The 19,414-nt window shown below is 37.1% G+C and overlaps 1 protein-coding gene across 2 annotated transcripts in view; it reads right to left on the bottom strand.

Annotated features, from left to right (window-relative positions):
- Positions 1-419: 419 nt before the first annotated feature.
- Positions 420-19,414, bottom strand: part of Olfm3 (olfactomedin 3) — a 201,027-nt gene continuing 182,032 nt past the window's right edge. For both annotated transcript variants that reach the window (XM_028757335.1, XM_028757334.1), the window contains exons 5-6: positions 4,916-5,022; positions 420-1,097 (exon numbers count right to left, since the gene is read on the bottom strand). In XM_028757335.1, coding sequence (XP_028613168.1) covers positions 420-1,097; positions 4,916-5,022 — 785 coding nt within the window. The remainder of the gene's footprint in view (positions 1,098-4,915; positions 5,023-19,414) is intronic.

Below are 19,414 nucleotides of genomic sequence, written 5' to 3'. Positions count from 1 at the left end.
AAAGTGCTTTTCTTTTACCTTAATTTCTATGAAAATATTTCTTGATATAGAGCAAGAGACAGTAAAAGTAATGACAGTTAAAATGAGAAGACATTCATGCATTTAAGCCACCATTAATCTGATTCTAATACAAGGCAGATCATTAATCTTTTGCAAAACTATGACTCTAGCCACTTAAACTCTTTTTAGTGCTTTGCATGACACAGGCATGATAGGCCCTGCAAATTTGGGATTTAAGATGTGTTTCCAACACACTAACTTAGACAAACACTTTTTGAAACTCCAAATATACAATAAAATCCTTTGCTTTGGAGAACTGATGAATAGCCAATTAAGGAGAAAAAAGATAAATACAGACAAGTTCCTATAGAGTTTATCATAAATGACAGAGTAGATAGACGAAAAAACACGACATTTGTCTATGTGTCATCTTCAGTCTTAATGATGTGGAACAAGGTAACATTGAACAGGACCTGGTGGCCATTGTTCCAGGCATAAAGGGCTCTATCTCTTGCATTGTAGTCAAGCATCGATATGTGAAAGTATTGGTTATGGAAGGGAATGTCCGTGTACTCATATGTGGAAGTTTTTGTGGAATAGGAATAATACACTTTGGCTCCTGTTAAGTGGGAATTGGTGACATACAGAGTCCCACAGATCATGAAGGATTCCCCTGCACTTCTCTTGGGATAGCCAGTGCTCCAGCTCTTCATCACCTCCAAGGTATCTTGATTAAGCTGGCTGATGACAATATTGCCTGCATTCTGGTTAGTTGCATATACAGCCCACAGCCCAATTTCGTCAGCCATTAGGTCAATGTCAGAGAATCCTCCCCACGTGTATGGGTACACATTGTGAAAACCAGCATACTCCAGGCTTCTTTGGGCTAGCACTCTCCCTAAATCAAAGCTGTACTTGATGATGATATTACTCTGATACTTGTTAAAATAGAGGGAACCATTGTAGACAACATGGTTAGTTCCAGCCCACTTGAAAGGGAGGTTGTATGTCCTTGATTCAGCTCCACTGACAAAGTCTGCAATGGACTTGTACTCACGAACTATTTTGTTGTTTGTATAACTATCCATATACCAGACCTGAAAATAAAAGAGAAGAGAGAAAAAGAGAAACAAACAGAATGATTAAATTCTGGACATTTACAAAAATTTCAAAATAAAGACAGTTACCGTCAAAGTTTCAAGTTTTCAGTACCAAATGTTCTTATTGCTAACCCTTTGAAATATCATAGCATATAGGCCTTTGTAAAGGTATTTGTAAGGACAATCTGCAAAATGATCCAATATGTAAAGTTGCTACCTGCCATGAAAGGCAGGCTGAGTTGCATCTTTAGGAACTAAATGATGGAAATCAAGAATCATAGAGTCCTCTGACCTCCATATGTATGTGAACATACAAACACACACAGTTATATCCTTTAGAAAATGATATCTGTATGGAAAAGCAGTAGCCAAATTTACTACCTTCAATTAATTTGCTTTCTCTTTATTTTCTGTCTAGTTCATGCATATTGCTGAGTAAACCCAGTACATAATACAAAGAACATCTTCTGATGTACCCGTATGATCAATGACAATTGTAAGGCATTATCTTTATTGTGTTCCTCGCCCTACCAAAAAATGTCTATTTTATTTTACATGCCAACTTATGTTTACTTTCTAGTTGCCACAGCATTCTACTAACAGTTACTCAATTATGTTGTAGGTTTTAGTGAAACCATTGTATTAATTTAAAAATAATCTAATTTGGATAGGACTATTGTTTGTATTCTGTCTAAACTCCACCTCCACAGTTACCTGTCAACAGCCAGGCATGCTCCTCCCCACAGTTACCTGGCAACAGGCAGGTAGCCCTGCCCACTAAAAAAGGGGCTGCCTGACCCCTCCTCATTCTCTTGATCCTCACCTGCAGATTCTCTCTACCCCCTCCCCCTTCCCCCTTCCCTTCCCCCACTCTCCATGTGGTCATGGCCAGCCTTCACTTCTCTCTTCCTCTCTCTCTTCTCTCCACCATTCCTCCCATTTCTCTCCCCACCCTCTGCCCTGAATAAAACCCCTCCCCTCATGGAACTGGCTTGTCTAGTGTTGTCTGTCTAAGCGCCACGCAGAAATCTTTCACTGGTGCATTGGCCAGGAATCAAACCCGGGCCTTCCATATGGCAGATGAGAATTCTATCGTGGCTGAGTACCTCAGGCCAGGCCTGGACAGACTGTTCTCTCAGCCTCAGGAGCACCAACTCCACCTCTAGTCCCCAGTGTCTCTTCCAGGGGTCAGCCTTTCATGCTCTTCTCCCCCCCCTCCTCCAGCATCTGTGGCCTCCTGGACCCACTTAGTTCAGCTGGTTTGCCTGAAAAGCAGTGGGTTTGACACCCGGCTTGCTCCCTTCCCTCTGTGGTTTTTAGCTCTGCTCTGGGTCTTCCCCTTGCATCCTGCCAGGGACCCTCACAAAGGGCTTGGCTGCCTGAGCATGCGAGGGAGTCTCTCTCTCTCTCTCTCTCTCTCTCTCTCTCTCTCTCTCTCTTTCCCTCTCTCTCTGCTCGGGGCCTGTAAAGTGAGTGGTAGCAGTGCCTTATGCTACAAAAACAACTAACATGAACATTGCTGTCATATGGGACATGCTTGTTTTTTCACACCCACTGTAAAATTCTAGCCACCAGAGACACTGGGCAGCGACTTCCGGCTGAAAGGAGGAAGTCCCGCTCTGTTGTCACAGCCCACGGCACCTGTGGCTGGCAGCTCCAACCCGCCAGCTGTACCGTATGCCACTGTTGCCAGCTTTCTTATTCTGGTCCTAGCCAAATGTTTCTTTGTTAATACAAAAATGTGCTTTTCTCTGCCTACACAATCCACCAAAGTTTCTTAAGACAGGATAAGAAAGGCTGTCTTAATAGATTTTTACTACTGCTATTGAATTCTATTCAGTTATAACCAATCCTTACAGCTCTCAATCTTCTCAGAAGTCTGCTAATAATATTTTTTAAGTTTATGGCCAACAGAATTCCCAAAGCCTCTAACAGTTGACCCAAGATGGTTTCAGAAGACTTGGACACAAGACTCCTAGAAGATACGGCCTGGATTGTATGTGAACAAACACAGTGGACTAAACTGGATGCTCTGAGTCAAATGACTTGGCTAAACCAAGGTAAGTCATTTCTCATGTGTATCCATTCCACAGAACAAAGCCCTGCATCTTCTGCACTTGGAAGCCAAACTGTCTTTACCCAAGAGACTATGGCGATCATGAGAACTGTTGGCTAGTGGACTCTGTCATTTTTAAAATAATATATAACTGGTAGATTGTTGTTTACTCTGTCAGACTTCTGACTACGTTGATAGCTTAGCTTTCACAGATATCTGTTACCTCATTACCTAAACTCAGATGCCATCAATTAAATGCTTCATATTTCCTTTTCTTATTATCCTACTGTCCTAATATTATCTAAGTTCCTATAAACTTGCCTAACTCTAATAAAACATTCCACTATACAATCCAACAGAGGCTCATCTCAAAGACTGCTCATGTTGTTAACTTATGTGGTTATCTGTTTTATAAATTTATAAGCTAGAGGAAACCCATTCAGATCTACCTCTCATGGACCAAATAGATGCCATCTAGATAAGTACATCTGCCTGAAGTTCCCACTTACTACCTATTACAAAGGGTGGGATCCCTCTGGGTTTCAAATGTACTTAATCTTGTTCCCCTACATCTTGTCAAGTCCAGATACATCCAGAACAGCTCCAGAAAAGCAACCTCCAGATGTTCCATCTCCTGTCACACACACAGCTGCTTCTACTGGACCTGTTCCTTCTGGACTATCCTCAGATGGCTTCATAGACCCTGGACAGCAGAAAACATCCAACTCTCCTAAGACCAGACAAACATCCCCCATACCCATTCTTCTAGGTTCCCCTTAGAGACACATCACCCCCAATGCCAGCAGGAAGTAGCCAGATATCACGACAACCCTATTCCTGCTTTGCCGTCACCTCTTTCTAATTTTTCTCTTAATTAAACCAAAATGGGGGGATGTTAGTATTCTGTCTATACTCCACCTCCACAGTTACCTGGCAATAACCAGGAATGCTCCTCCCCACAGTTACCTGGCAACAGGCAGGTAGGCCTGCCCACTAAAAAAGGGGCTGCCTGCCCCTCCTCACTCTCTTGATCCCTTGATCTCTAGCCTGCAGGTTCTCTCTGCCCCTCCCCTTCCCTCCTTCCCTTCCCCCTCTCTCCATGTAGTCATGGTCCATCTCCACTTCTCTCTTCCTCTCTCTCTCTTCTCTCCACCATTCTTCCCATTTCTCTTCCCACCCTCTGCCCTGAATAAACCCCCTCCCCTCATGGAACAGGCTTGTCTGGTGTTGTCTGACTAATCTTCACACTGGATTCTTTCAACTATTAAGAATTTTAATTGATAATTAATTCATTAATAAGCAGAAATATAATCAGTTCCTACTATATTTAATTACATAATACAGGTATTGTCAACCTAAAAACCTTCCTCACTATTTTAAGTGTGCTTCTTTTACAATTGTCTCTAGCAATATACATAATGATCTTGTTCAGTACTCAGTGCCTTATTTTTAAACCTAAAGATCATATTTCTTATGGAATATTCAGGGAATTTCATATGCTCATGATTTACATTTCAAGCATAAAACAAGACAAATTCGGTGACAATCAGGCTAGACTGCACTGCAGAATTTTAAGAGAAACATTACACTAAAATAAGTTTGTTCCACACCTTAGTTATATTACCAGTTCTTGCTGGAAACTATCAAGAAATAATACTGTTTACATCAGAACCTATATCAGGAAGAAAAGAAATAGCTTGGGGGAAAGTAGTACAAATGAAACCTAATTACAAGCAAAATATTTGTAGAAGCAACATACTCTGTTATTCTTTTCAGATGCTAAAGGATCCGTCATCCAAGCACCAAATCGAGTTCCAGATGTCTTGACTGTGATGGGGCCTGTGATTTTCATCAGTTTGCCACATGCTGAAATTACAGGAGCATAAACATGTTGGTTGAACACAGCCAATGAATCCAATACACAAACTCAAATGAAAGCAAAAGGAGGAATATAAAGCAAACACATGAAATCAATGTCACATATTCTGAGTGAATGAGCACCATGTTGATTTTAATATATTTAATCCCTAAAGGGAGTATGCTTGTAATTTCAATGCTCTAAGTGTAAAGTATATTAAAAATTATTTTTTTTTACCAAAAATAGATAATAGATTCCTCTCTTATACAATACAAACCGACCAGTTTCTTCTCCGTCTACTCCTCCCAGTTCCTTCTCTCTTCTCTCTCTCTCTCTCTCTCTCTCTCTCTCTCTCTCTCTCTCTCTCTGTGTGTGTGTGTGTGGTGTGTGTGTGTCTCCCCACTGACAAAAGAGCAGACCTCCAAGAGACAACAAATAATCATAACAAAACAAGATACAGTAAGACAAAGCAAAAGTCCTCATATTGAGGCTGGACAACACAATCCAAGGAAAACTTCCCAGGAACAGGCAAAGGAAAGAGAAACATAGCCGCTCTCACTGTTAGAAGTCCTGTGTGCTAGCCCAAAGTCATTTTCATGTCTAAAGCTTACTTCTTTGTTCTAGCCTAGGATTTAGATTCCTGCCTGAAATTACTTCTTTGTTTTAGCCTAATTCAGATTCCTGCCTGATGCCCATTTCATTGACCTTGGCCAAGGTCATATTTCTGCCAAACATCTCATTTCCTTGTAATTGGACAAAGTCAGATTCCTGCCAAACAGCCCCCAAAGCTCTCCACATCTCCCAATTTTTTATTTCATAAACAAAACTGAGCTTGTCTTAGATCATTCTGATAAGAATGCCTTCCTTACTCATCTAGGACAGGGAAGTAGACTCAGATATTTTGGCTATTCTGATAATCCCTTAGAAACAGTGATCATGGGAGTGATCACTGGACTTTGCTTATTGTCTTGCTTGTTCCTTGACTATTTGTATCTATTGTATTACTAGTTCCTCAACTTAAAACTGCCTTAATACTTGCATGTAATTAAAATAGTATATAAGCAAAAAGGAAGAGGAGGGATGGGATAGGGGACTTATGGGGATGGGGTGAGATGGGAAAAGGGGATAACATCTGAAATGTAAAGAAATAAAATATCCAATCCAATAAGCTAAAAAAAAAAAGAAAAGGAAAAAAGAAAAAAAGAAGTCCTGTGTGTTAGATTATCAGCTATCCACGTCTTTCTGCTTCTCTTATATTATTGTATAGTCATGGAAAGTATAAAAGCTAGACAGAACTATGAAGCCTGATTTTTAGTTACTTTGATTATTGAACACATCCATTGAAATATAATCTTATATAACATAGTACTGAAAATTCCCTAAAAGGTATAGAGTTATATGATGCCCACTATACACATAAAGGGGCATGATTAAGCAGTCATGAACATGTAAAGAACAAAACCTTAAATCTCAGGTCCACAGACTCCAAGACAACACAGAATGAGAGCTTCTGAAATCCAACATGTAATGAACAGCATATATTTTCATTAAGAAAATATGTGTATATGTATATTACATACATATAGTAATTTATACATGTATGTAGTGAGTTTTGCTGTGAATAGGTCTTAAGAATAGCTTAGATTTTATAAATGCCAAAACCAAAACCAAAGAGCAAGCAACTTCTGAGGATTTTTAAAAAGCAGAATTTAAAAGTAATTTATCTTATATATATTTTAAAACAATTTTTCTACAAATGTTTACCTTTATTCCAAACAAAGAAATAACATTCCTGCCTATTTATTCTAATTTTTTTCAATTTTCTATTGGTGTTATTCCATCTTCTTCTGCCTAGTGTAAAAACTGATGTGTCTAGCCCATTGCTGCTGGCTGTTATATGTTTGGATGAAAAAGAAATGTTCAAGGCAAGTCATGAACAAAAGCAATCTAGCTTGCAGGTTACTTTGGCTCATATTTCTCCCTATATGTTCCTCATAAGAATAATTTGTAATTGGCAGAATACCAAGCTGCACAGTTAGGAAGATGATGAATAGGAACATATTTTTCTCTGTTATTGAAACAGTAACTACACATTCTGTAATCCCCAATATTTCATGATAAAAATGAATTGAAATCACTTTTTATTTTCCTTGAAAGAAATTAGATTTGGTGACATCTGATTAAAGAAGGAGGGGCAATTCCTTGAAGAAGTCACCTATGGAGAGAGAACATTGGAATGTTCTAGTAAACTGAACACAGGGGCAGAACTTAAGTAGCATGTTAAGGCTACTTGATCTCATTTTCTTCCCTAGATGTTGGTCTCGAAAAACAGGTCAAAACACCTGCAAAACTGTGTGTTAGTTACCCTAAAAGGTTTAAAGTGGATAATGTATATCTTGGAGGCTCAGCACAGGTTCCTCCTACTTAATGACATAGTCTTTCTGCCTGTTACTCATAAAAAGAAGTCCCAAGGTCTATCTAAATACTCAAAGTGGCCAAGTAGATTATTGCTCAAAATTGTAAAATTAAAGGATAACACAGATAGTTTTAAAATTGTGGTTAAAAAAAACCATTTCTCATAAAAAAGAATCCAAAGAGCAGATGAGACCCTTCCCCCTTTAGACACATTAAAACTGTGAATTTGGACAGTGAGAGATTCATTTGGAAATGAAAACTATGATTACATTTTACAAAAACAGACAAAAGATTGAAAAGAAGAGTGGGGGGAAGGAAACAGAAAATATTGATTCCAATATTTAAATAAGAGTTTTAGAATAAGAAGAGACACAAGACCAGAAGAAATAATCTATATTATGTAGAGAGGTATCTGTAACAGAATTACTGTAAAATAGAAGATGGTTAAAAACAAAGTGAGATCAAGATGTTCCAAGGTACTTTGACTTCTCACATGTAAGCAAGTAAGCATTAGATTGGAATCAAGCTTTTTAGCACTATGCTGGATAATGGAATGCAAAAAGCATCTATGCCTTCATAATGAAGAAGACAAATCCAAAAAAAAAAAAAAAAGACACAGAGTCTTTTCTGATGTGTAAATATTCCAGAAGCATATTTGTGGTATAATTTTCTTAAGAAATTTCTTGAGGATATATTGCAATAAACAAGTTGGTAACTGAACAGAGGTAGACATGATACCAGTAAAGCAATGACTTCTATAATGAGAACTGTGCAGGAGACTTTAGGAAGTCTCTCAGAATAAACAGCTCTAAGAGGAAGTTCTCTCAAAAGCTTTGTAGAAATATAAATTAATGCAGCCATCATGGAAATGAAAAATATCTTTACAGATATGGATATGTTTAACCTGGTGTAAACATTTTATATACCTAAATAGGTCAAGACAATCACTTCATTTTTAAGTTTTTGAGACTGTCTCTTAACTATGTAGCTCAGTCTGGCTTGGTATTCACTATGTGACCTTGAACTGAGAGATTCCCATGGCTCTATTTCTTTAAGGCTAGGATTAAAGATGTGCTTACTGATATATATTCTATTTAATGGCACAGATATCATGGTTCTAGATTTAGAAAGGAAGAAATTGTACAATACAGCTTCCAGGGAATAATATAATATGATCATAATATTGGTACCATTCACCTTTAATGTAAAAATCATCAGCTCATAATCAAATTACTTGACTGGTACTCTATTCTCTAATTATAGAAAAACAAAATTACCCAGACCCAAAAGGACATGCCTGATAGGTACTCACTTAAGAAGTGGATATTAGCCAGAAAGTATAGAATACCTACTCTACAATCCACAGACCCAAAGAAAATAAATAACAAGAGGGCCAATGGAGGACACTTGTCTCTCACTCAGAAGGGGAAATAAAAAAGTCATTGGAGGTGGGTGAAGGGAGGGAGCTGGATAAGAGAGAGGAGGGGAATGTGTGTGGGAATCAGGTATGGAAGAGCCCAGGAGTGAGGGCCTAGAGAGTGAATGAATATCAGTAGCTGGCAAAGAGTGGAGCAGAGACTGAAGGAAACGCCATCAAGAGACTGCCCATCCTGGAGATCCATCCCATATGCAGACTCCACACTCAGACACTATTGCTGATGCCAAGAAGTGCTTGCTTACAGGAGTCTGATATAGCTGTCTTCTGAGAGGGTCTGCCAGAGCCTGACCAATACAGATGATGCAGATGCTTACAGCCAACCATCAGACTGAGTATGGGGACCCCAATAGAGGAATTAGGGGAAGGATTGAAGGAGCTGAAGGAGTTTGCAACCCCATAGGAAGAACAATACTAACCAACCAGACCACTCCAGAGCTCCCAAAGACTAAACCACCAACCAAAGAGTACACATGGAGGGACCGATGGCTACAGCTGCATATGTAACAGAGGATGACCTTATCTGACATCAGTGGGAGAGGAGGCCCTTGGTCTTGTGAAGGTCCTGTGATGCCCAACATAGGGGGATGCTAGAGCTGGAGGAGGGAGTGGATGGGTGAGTAAAGAAGCATCCTTATCGAATCAGGGTAAGGGAGGATAGGATGGGGGTTTGCTTAGGGGAAGCTTGGAAAGGGGGGGATAACATTTGAAATGTAAATAAATAAAGTAACAAAAATATCAGCAGCTTAGAAGTACTCTCTAGGACTTGTCAGAGACCTGGGATTGGGGAGTCTCCAAGGAGTCTGTGAGGGTAACCCTAACTGTGATTCCTAGCAGTGGGGGACATGGAGACTGAAGTGGCCGCTTCTTGATTCTGTTCCCCTAACTGTGCTACCTTGTCTGGCTTCAGTGGAAGAGAGTGTGACTAATCCTGCAGTGACTTGATGTGCCTGGGTGGGTTGGTACTCATGGGAGTTAGGGGGTGTGGTGCGGGCAGGAGGATAGGTTGTGTGAAGCTGGGACTGGGAGGGGAGAGGCTGCTATGATTGAGAAGTAATCAAAGAAAAACAAAACTAGAAAACAAAAATCCAAATACACAACCAAAAAAAATTAAAACAACCCCCCCAAAACAAAATCAATCAATCAAACAAACAAAACAAGCTATGAGTCCCAGGGTTACATGATTTGGATATCTTCTCCGTGCAGCCACTGGCCAGCAATAAACACTTGCCTTTCAGCTTTAAAATAAAGAAATCAATAAGATGATAAAAAAATTTTCAAATAAAGATGAAAAAATCTGTGTCTTAAAAATATAAGTAGTTTGATTTAATCAATATCTGTGAGTTGCCATAAAGCATACAAGAGAGAGATATATTAAAAAAAAATCTCAGGCAGATGTTATCTAAACTTTCAGTTCCTCAAACAGGAACACATTAAATAATGTCTATGATTGATTTTTAAATGTGGAAAATAAACATAGTATTCAAAATGCTAATTTAACCAATCTAAAGCCGTAAAATTAAACTGTTAAATTTGTTGAGTTCTGGATAGAAATGCTCAGAATATGTTGGTTTCCATTCCAAGCCCTTTAAAATTTTATGCATACTATTTTGCCACATGTGTATATTTAAATTGTGATTTAAAATGTTAAAGTAGATGCAAAAATCTTGTAGCCACTAAATTTGAAATGTTAAAAAATTCATTTATATATTGCTGGTTGAAAGTTCATTTCCAGGTTTTATGTGCCATGCACAGCTAGGAAATGGACAGAAAAGAGAAAGGGTCACAGACTGAAGAGATGAAACCTGTGAATAGCTTGCATTTTAATATTTTGAGTTCTGTGAGGCTTAGACTGAAACTGCATGTTTTAAACTTCTAGCTCCATTTTACAGTTGACTTAGCAAGTTCTCTGACTTTACCTCTGTAAACTTCAAAAGATGAGAATACTGTAAATTGTAACATTTATCCACACATTTTCTATAACAACAAGTTTAATCATTTTTTAAGAGACAAAAAATGAGGAGGAAAAACACACTAAAGGAGGGCGAGGGGCACTGACAGAGATGGAGAATATACTGGAGAAGAGGGAGGGGCGTAAATATACTAAGATTGTTTTAAAAGCCTTAAAGAATTATATTATTTAATATTTACTAAATTTACATATAATACACATAAATGTATGAGCATCCATACACATATAGCTTACATGAAGTTCCGCCATATCTAACAGAAACCTAGCACTAGGCATGAGAATTTATATTTTCAGCTGTTGGTTAAGGGAGTCCAGGAGCCTCCCAAAACAGTACAGGGTATTGTTGTTTTCTTTGGTTTCCTCTTCCACGTGGATGGTAGATTTTTACTGCTGGAGATATCATGTACTGTGAACACAAGATTGGAAATATTTGAGTTGAGTATGACCTGAAATCCTTTTCCCTGGGGAACAAGTTTTCATAGTATCAGAAGTGCTATGGAAACAGCCAATGGAGAAGAGAAATCAGTTGTTCTAGCTAGAAGATATATATGAATAACAATAGTAGTTAGAATGGTAACATATTCCCAAATGTGTATAGGTTGTAGGTAATCAGCATGTCTCTAATTCAATGCAAGGCCTACTCAATAAGATGGAAGGTACGCTTGGTTCCAGAAACCTACCCAATACCCCATGGCTAGTGAGGTTATCGATTTTACTGTAGAACTTGCTATTGCTGTTCTTTACTTGACCAGCTTAATTACTAACTGCTTCCAAAACGTGTCTCCATTTATTCACAGGTTAAGTGTAGCTTTCACTCCTCGTAAAGGAAGCACTATAGTCTACTGGAAGCATAAAGAGATGATTACAGAAAACTAAAACTGAAAAGGTAGCGAACCACTGGTTATGGGGTGCCCACTCCCAGTGGAGACATTTATAACAAAATCCTTGCACCTAGTAGTCTGGAAACATCATGAGAAAGGCATGGAAAGACTGTGAAACCTAGAGGACTCGGAAGTCTGCTGTGAGATTGTGTTTCCTAGAAAGAGTAAGAAAGCTACATCCATGTTAACATCAACACGGCTCCCTAAGCAAGACCAGCACAATGAAAACATGAATAGATATGGAAGTAGAAATCTTATAGGCTCCAACAAATAACTATAAACAACTAATGGCTTCTGAGAGAGGCATAATTAGCCTTCCCCAGGATGAGTGTCTTAATTAGATATGCAATATCAAATGGTTTGTCCTGAAATCACGTACAACAAGCAACATTAAATAGACTTAGCTGGTTGCAAATATGAACACACACACAAATATATACATATATACATATACATATGAGCACACACACATATATATACATATACACATACATATATACATATACATGTATATAATACATATATATATATGCATGTATATACATATATACATATATATATGTGTGTATATATACATACACATATATATTCAAAGAAAAAGAAGCTACGGATTTGAGAGGAAGTAAGAAATAGCATAAGAAAGATAGGAGGAATGGGACATGGGAGGGTTTGGAAGGAGAAAACAGAAAGGAAAAAAATGACAAAATTATCTTTTAATTAAAATTTGGAAATCGTAAAGAAGGTAAGTTGAATAGAGTTACACTTCTAATGAGTTATCACAATGAGGTCCTGCACATGATTTTTAATAATTATATTTCTCATGAGTTCTCATAGCGTACTACAGCACATATCTTTATTTGGGAATTATGTTTTCTGTTTGATCACTTCTTGGCCTTTAGCTAAGCACAAGTGTAGAATCTGGTTTTACCAGTTTAATCAATTATCTGTTTGAGAAAAAAAATCATTTGCTGTTACATAAGGAAACCAAGTTAATGTTGAATATTTTATTACTGTAAGTTTTCTTAGACATTTTGGCTATATTTGAATCATTTTCAATATGTGTAAATGAATATTTATGAACAAGACTTCAAACAGATATTTCAAATCAATTCTTTGACCAAGGAAGATCTATGAACACTCATGTAACTTATCCTTTGCCCCCTGGTTCTTCTCTGGTTATTGTGTCTTTATTATTAACCTGCATCCTGGATGTTCAGCATCCACTCACTGTTTCCCATCTTTCCCTGACTCATAATGTGTAATTCTTGATTCTGTCTTCCCTTGTTTGACCTCAGTCCATCATCATTTGTCATCTGGAGACATGTTTCTTCCAGTAAACTAATCTTGTAGTATTAATCTATGAGGCACACTTGAAGTAAATATGACTGAATTGTTATGTGTTTTTAAGGCTCTTAATCCGAAATAAGCACATGCATTCAAAATTGTAAAATCCACCAAGGTTGGGAAGACTTTTAACTTCTAGACTTCTAGCTTAATATGTATCTTGTGATGTAACTGACAAGGAATTATCCATGGCTTATGCATTGAAGGGATGTTTACTTACAGTTTTAGCTTAATTAGCATATTTTAAGGTCAGCTGGGGATAGGCAGTATTTTAAAACGGTATGTAAGGGATTGTAGGTTAAGAGAACCACCCAGGTGTGGATCTGGATTATATCCTTACTTTTCCTAGACCTTGAGCAACTTCCTAACCTCTTATTGTCCTTGGATAACAAAGGTCATCAAAGAGATTTCACAGTGCAGTTAAAAGGATTAAATAAGGAACACATGCTATATCTAGAATAGCATTCAGTACACAGACATATACTTGAGACATATTAACTATTGCATTTGTACCTGCTAGGGATCTAAAAATGATCAAAAAGCAGTCTGTATAATTAAAGTTGTAAAACCAATGTGAACATTTGTAAGTTTTTGTAGATATGATCTAAAATCACAGAAGAATGTTAAAAGGGAACATTAGGGAATCAAAAGATCTGCAAATTACAATTTTAAAAGAAAATGTTATCTACTTTATGGACAATAAGCTGCAGAGGGAGTGAAAGGTAGGGAGGAATTATTATTGTTTGGGTGAGATTATAAAACAGCACTTGAGATAGGGAAACTGGGTATACTTGGGTGCCTGATATTAAGGATAAAGTTGATAGAAACCAGTTTTGATGTAGATGTGATAATAGAAAGCCCAAATAACTTAAGAATGTTCTAGTGTAAAATGCAAATGTATGGCTTGCTCAGTTGGGCAGTTTAGTGCCATTTATTCAGATACAGAGATAGTAATGAAGAAGAGGAGAACTGTGTCAAGACTCCAGTGAAGGTCGTTTTCTACTGTGCATGATTTGACACAGCATCTGGTGAGAAAGTACGTACATGAGGGGAGCAGATGCCCCTGTGAAAAGATCTTTGGACATTTGTAAGTACTGTGATGATAGTGAAGATCTGAGGATCTTCTTGAGTGGCATGCACCAAGAAAGACATTCTCAAGAGAACTCTACACATAAGCATCTGAGGGACCCAGCAGAGACATTCTGGAAGAAGCTACCAATAATATGGAATGTGTATAGTATTTTGGAACCTTAGCTTTGAAAATACTTCTTACCTTTAGAAATTGAGCTTTGGCCTAACCTTGCAACTGAGTTAAAAACATGGCTTGACTTCTTTAACACTATATATATACTCACGCCCCTGGCCCAGAATGTCTGTCTATGTGTGTGTGTGTGTGTGTGTGTGTGTGTGTGTGTGTGTGTAAGAAGTCACGAAGTTCAGGGTAATCTAGAAAAGAAAGATCAACTATAATCACGGAAAGCAACATGTGGATATGGCTTGGTAACACCTATTTGCAGTTTTGAGTGCTTTTTTTAGGTCAGTAAAGATTTCCCTATAAACTCTGTTAAAAATAAATCAAAATAGGAGATTTCTCATTATTTTCCCATACCATACTTTTTGAGATGTATAGTATAAAGAACCTTGTTAGGAACAGATGGAAGAAAAATGGAAAAAAAAGTAAAGAATTTAAATTTGGGTTCACTCTTGTTCTAAATTATCTCAAGAGGAAGAATCTGTTCTTTCTTTCTTTCTTTCTTTCTTTCTTTCTTTCTTTCTTTCTTTCTCTCTCTCTCTTTCTCTCTCTTTCTTTCTTTCTTTCTTTCTTTCTTTCTTTCTTTCTTTCTTTCTTTCTTTCTTTCTTTTAACAAGGCATCACTGAACCAAGAATAACAATTCCTCAGAAGACTGTGGTACTGACCTGTGGAGAATCCTATCTTGATGACTATAAAGACATTTTCAATGAAATAGGTATGATATTTAGTGCAAAGAAGTCATTGGTGATTATGAGACATGTAAAAAGTGACAAAACATAATTTGAATGGGAGTGGATTTGAGAAACACGCTAAACCAAATGGCAGCAATTGGCATGTCTTTTTAGAAAAAATAAGGAGGGATGGAGGGGCAGGGATTCGTGGGTTCATTGAAGTTATGTTTCTGTTGTCATTTGCTAAAGTCAATATATATCTAGGAGCCACTTGGGAGAGAGGAAACAATGAAAGTTGTAAAAGATCAAAATGAAATAAACAAAATCCACGAGTAGAGAGTAATTGAATTTACTTAGTATCAATAAGTAGCCATGCCTCCATTTACCCTTTAATGTGTGTGTGTATTAATTAAAATAAGACACAGAAAGATTCTGCTTGTGTGCTTATGTACACTAAGGTAGCCAGTATCAAGTCTGGTTTCCCATACAGGTCACATTCTAGAATCATAGTATAACAGCAGATAATGCACTTCCTTTCTGGACAGGACTGTCTAAAATCTGACATGTTTTTTTTTTTTCTGGTAAGTGGACATTGAGTTGATTCAGGGTCAAGAAGCTTTTATACACTGATGAAGACAAAGTGGTGTTTGGTCATGGTCCACAACCAATAGAGACAGATGATAGATAGGTAGATAGATAGATAGATAGATAGATAGATAGATAGATAGATAGATAGATGATAGATAACAAGTCCCCCCCCCCAATGTGGCCATGTGGTCATCACCATACTGTTATTATCAGGTGGGCAGCCCCAGGAAGAAAACAGCACTGGAAGATCTCACAGTGTTGATTATTTCCCAAGAGAAACTTCCTTTTAAATTGGTCATTGATTTCTGAGGTTGAAATTTATCTTGTCAAGTAAAGTCAGTAGAATTAAATCTGCAGGAATTTATGAAACTGGCTGCTTTCCCAGTTATAATTTTATGGGCTTTGGTGTCAAGAAAACATAGGCATCTTCACATTCTAAAGGAACAGAGACATTGAAAAAAATGAAACAAAACAATAACTGATTTTTGTTTCAAGACTTTCCCAAGATAGCTTTTGTTCAAATGAATCATTGTCTTTACTCTCACTTTCTAGAGGAAAAGAGAAGCTAGTCAGGAAATATAATTTCCCCAAAATGCCTGGAAGACAAATGTTCTCATAAAGATGCATGGCGACAGAAGGAGGTGGTGTCTTGCTTCATTGATTTTTCCCTGTCCCTCTCCTCTGATAGACCTATGGAAATGTCATCACGGATAACATTCTACATATGCAGAAAATGCATTTTGTGATTGAACAAAGTGGCCATTTTATTTCTCTGATGAAATTTATGTATTCATTTTCTATTATCGGTTATCATTTACCATTAGTTGAGAAAAAGGTATGGCTTAGGATGCAGCCTGAGAAAGTTGTTTGGAACATTGATGCATAACACAGATATGTTCTCTTTTTTTATATCTTTAGCATATGAATGTGCTTTACTATAGTTTAGTCTAAGAGCTTCTAGCTTTAGATCCTTAGGCTAAACCCATACATATAACCGAGATAGAGCAGGGACAATTTGTATGGACAGAAAATTATTTCTTCCTTCTTAAAGGTTATGGGGAACTCATATAGTAAGAAATACAAAGGATTTAATTTTACAGCCTGTTAAAATTCTTACAGAAAGTTTACTTCAGCCATACTTTAGGAGCCCTGTAAAATCTCCTTATATCATGTACATTTTATCTTTATGTCTAGACTTGCTGATTATGCGGCTAAGGGATTGCGACAGCTGCAATGAGCTTCTGCTGGGGATAAGAACAAGGAAATGTGTATATACTAACTTATCTTTTCTCAGAAAACACACTTTTATCTTCTTAGTTGTTTAAGGAAGTACTTCAACTCTTCCATTTGCCTTCAAATGTAAATTCAGTTAAAATATATCTTAAAGTAAAAATCTATTTAAACCTATAACTGAATGGATAGGAGTATAACGAAATCCCTGATAAAGTAGAAATTTGTGCTTTTTTTCTGGGAATATAGGCTGTTTGATTTAAATATAGCCAAAAGCTAAGAGCATATAAATATATGAAAGATTAATGATAATTGATTTATAGTAAAGTTTATTGATTACTAAAATCCTTGGCTAAAGTAATTTCAGTTCAAAAGTTCTAGAAGAATCAATTTCAAGTGCATGGAGTGGGGATATTTTTAGGTGTGTATGGAACATTCTGGCAAATGATTTCAAGTGACTTATTAAGCTCTATTTCAGCTTAATCTAGAGATATATTCTCAAATTTTTCTACATTAGATTTCTGATTAAAATTTGCTTTTCTAACTCAATGAGCCTGAGTTCAATTTTCCTTTAATTTCTAATGTCTCTGAGATTTTTGATGTCTTTCAGTTTAAATGTTATATAGAACAAACTATTAGGTATTTTACAGTGAAATACTGAAATTGCCATGGTGGAAGGAAAAGAAGTCAGTAACAATGCAATATAAAAACAGGTGAGAACCAGTGTAATGCTTTTATAATCTGCCTTTCCTCAAATGCTTTCTGATTTGTGACAGACAGACAGACAGACAGACACACACACACACATATACCACATAATCACACATCATGTTGTTATATGAGTTGAAAATAAATTATTTTAATAATGAAATTCTTTCTTCAAGACTTTGCAGAAACTGGTTTTCTCTAATGTGTTTGAGATATGTTATGTATATCCAAGACTGGATACACCACTATAATAAAAGATGTCATGTGTGCGGAAGAAATCTGATTTTCAATTAAGACCAACTTGGACTTAAAGTTGTTACAATCCTTATAGCCTATAGAAGTTTATTAACTTGTGCATGTTCTAATTAAATCACCAATACTAACACCTAACCTGAAATTCTTTCAGTGCTTAATACAAATGTAAAAACAGCTGCCATACTACTTGTCAAAGCAGTAGGTACCCTGTCTTGCTGCAACCACCTACTTATGTGCTTGCTTAAGGATGAACTTGTTTACCAGAGAGATGGTCCCTTACAAAGCACTAGCACATATCATGGAGTCAAAAATATATGTTGAGTATATAAGCATGGCTACTGAAACATAGAAAATGTGTTTTCCATTCTAAGAAACAAATTCTCTATATATAGCATGGTAAGAGGGTCTCACCACCTTGACCTTAAATGGCTCCTTTAGTAAAAGGATGTATCCCTTCTTTCACTAGAGGGCACCAAATCATTGCCCTAAAATAAAAGCATCACAAGGAATTGGGGTGGGGTGGGGGCTTAGTAAACTGAAAAAGCCTGATTATAATCTCCATTAAATATATGTTGGTGATCTCAGGGGGTGTGTAAGAATTTTAACCACGCTTTCTCGGGCAGATTCTCACATGCATGCAATTATATTCTGCGTGTCGAGAAATCTGATGCAATTTAATTAAGCGCGGGGGACTTTATTCTGTTCAGTCCCTCAGAGGAGACAGTGAAATACTTTGGAAGAAAGCATCATTGTACATCACTCAGGCCACCAGGGTACATCGATGTGGAAGCATTTGTTTCATTTCTATTCTCTCCAAACCTTTGATTCTTTAGTAGAAATAAACTGAATAGTGTCTTAGTAGCCTGTAGGACTTGTGATTCCCTGTGGACCTTGTTTACTGGTTGGGAGGGTCCTTGAAGTCAGGGAGGCTGGTTTAATTTTTCAATTTTCAGATTTATGTGATGTGCCCTGTGACACTTACCCTCAAACTAACTCCTCTGGAGATAGAAAATTGAGGGAATTGTATTCACAATTGTTGCAATTTTATTCTGAATGCCTAGTTCATTTTTACCCTCTGCTAACCAGCTGAGGTTGAGAGGGTTTTGTGAAGAGGGGAGATGCTACTGATGAAGTTAGTTTTCTTGCTTGTTATACTACACTGTCGGTTCCCCTCTCCCTTTCTCTGTGTCTGAGCATTATAATAAACTTATTTTAGATTGATTGGCATCCTACACTCATGATATTCCCCTCTCAATGCCTCTTGTTAACAAACCCATTGTTAATTGATTATTGTTTTTCTTCCTTTCCAAGATCCTATGATTTGATGTTTTTGTTTGTTTGTTTGTTTGTTTGCTTTGCTCTGTTTTTTGTTTTCTTTTTGGTGGTGGTGGTGGTGGTGGTCGTGTGTGTGTGTATGTGTACACTTGTAGTCTCAGCACTTAGAATGAAGCAGGAAGATCATTGCAAACTCATGACCAGCCTGAACTACATGGAAACTTAAAATGAGCCTGGGCTACATAGCAAGACTATATAAAAAAATCCAACCAAATAAATAAATAAGTTTAAAAGAAAAGAAAAATCACATGGCAGAAATTATGCATTATTTTCAATAAATACACATCACAAAACACATTGGCAATAAATTATT

Source organism: Grammomys surdaster, unplaced genomic scaffold (assembly GCF_004785775.1).
Source record: "Grammomys surdaster isolate TR1022 unplaced genomic scaffold, NIH_TR_1.0 126158, whole genome shotgun sequence".
Taxonomy (NCBI): domain Eukaryota; kingdom Metazoa; phylum Chordata; class Mammalia; order Rodentia; family Muridae; genus Grammomys; species Grammomys surdaster.
This window is presented reverse-complemented; position numbering and strand designations above follow the sequence as displayed.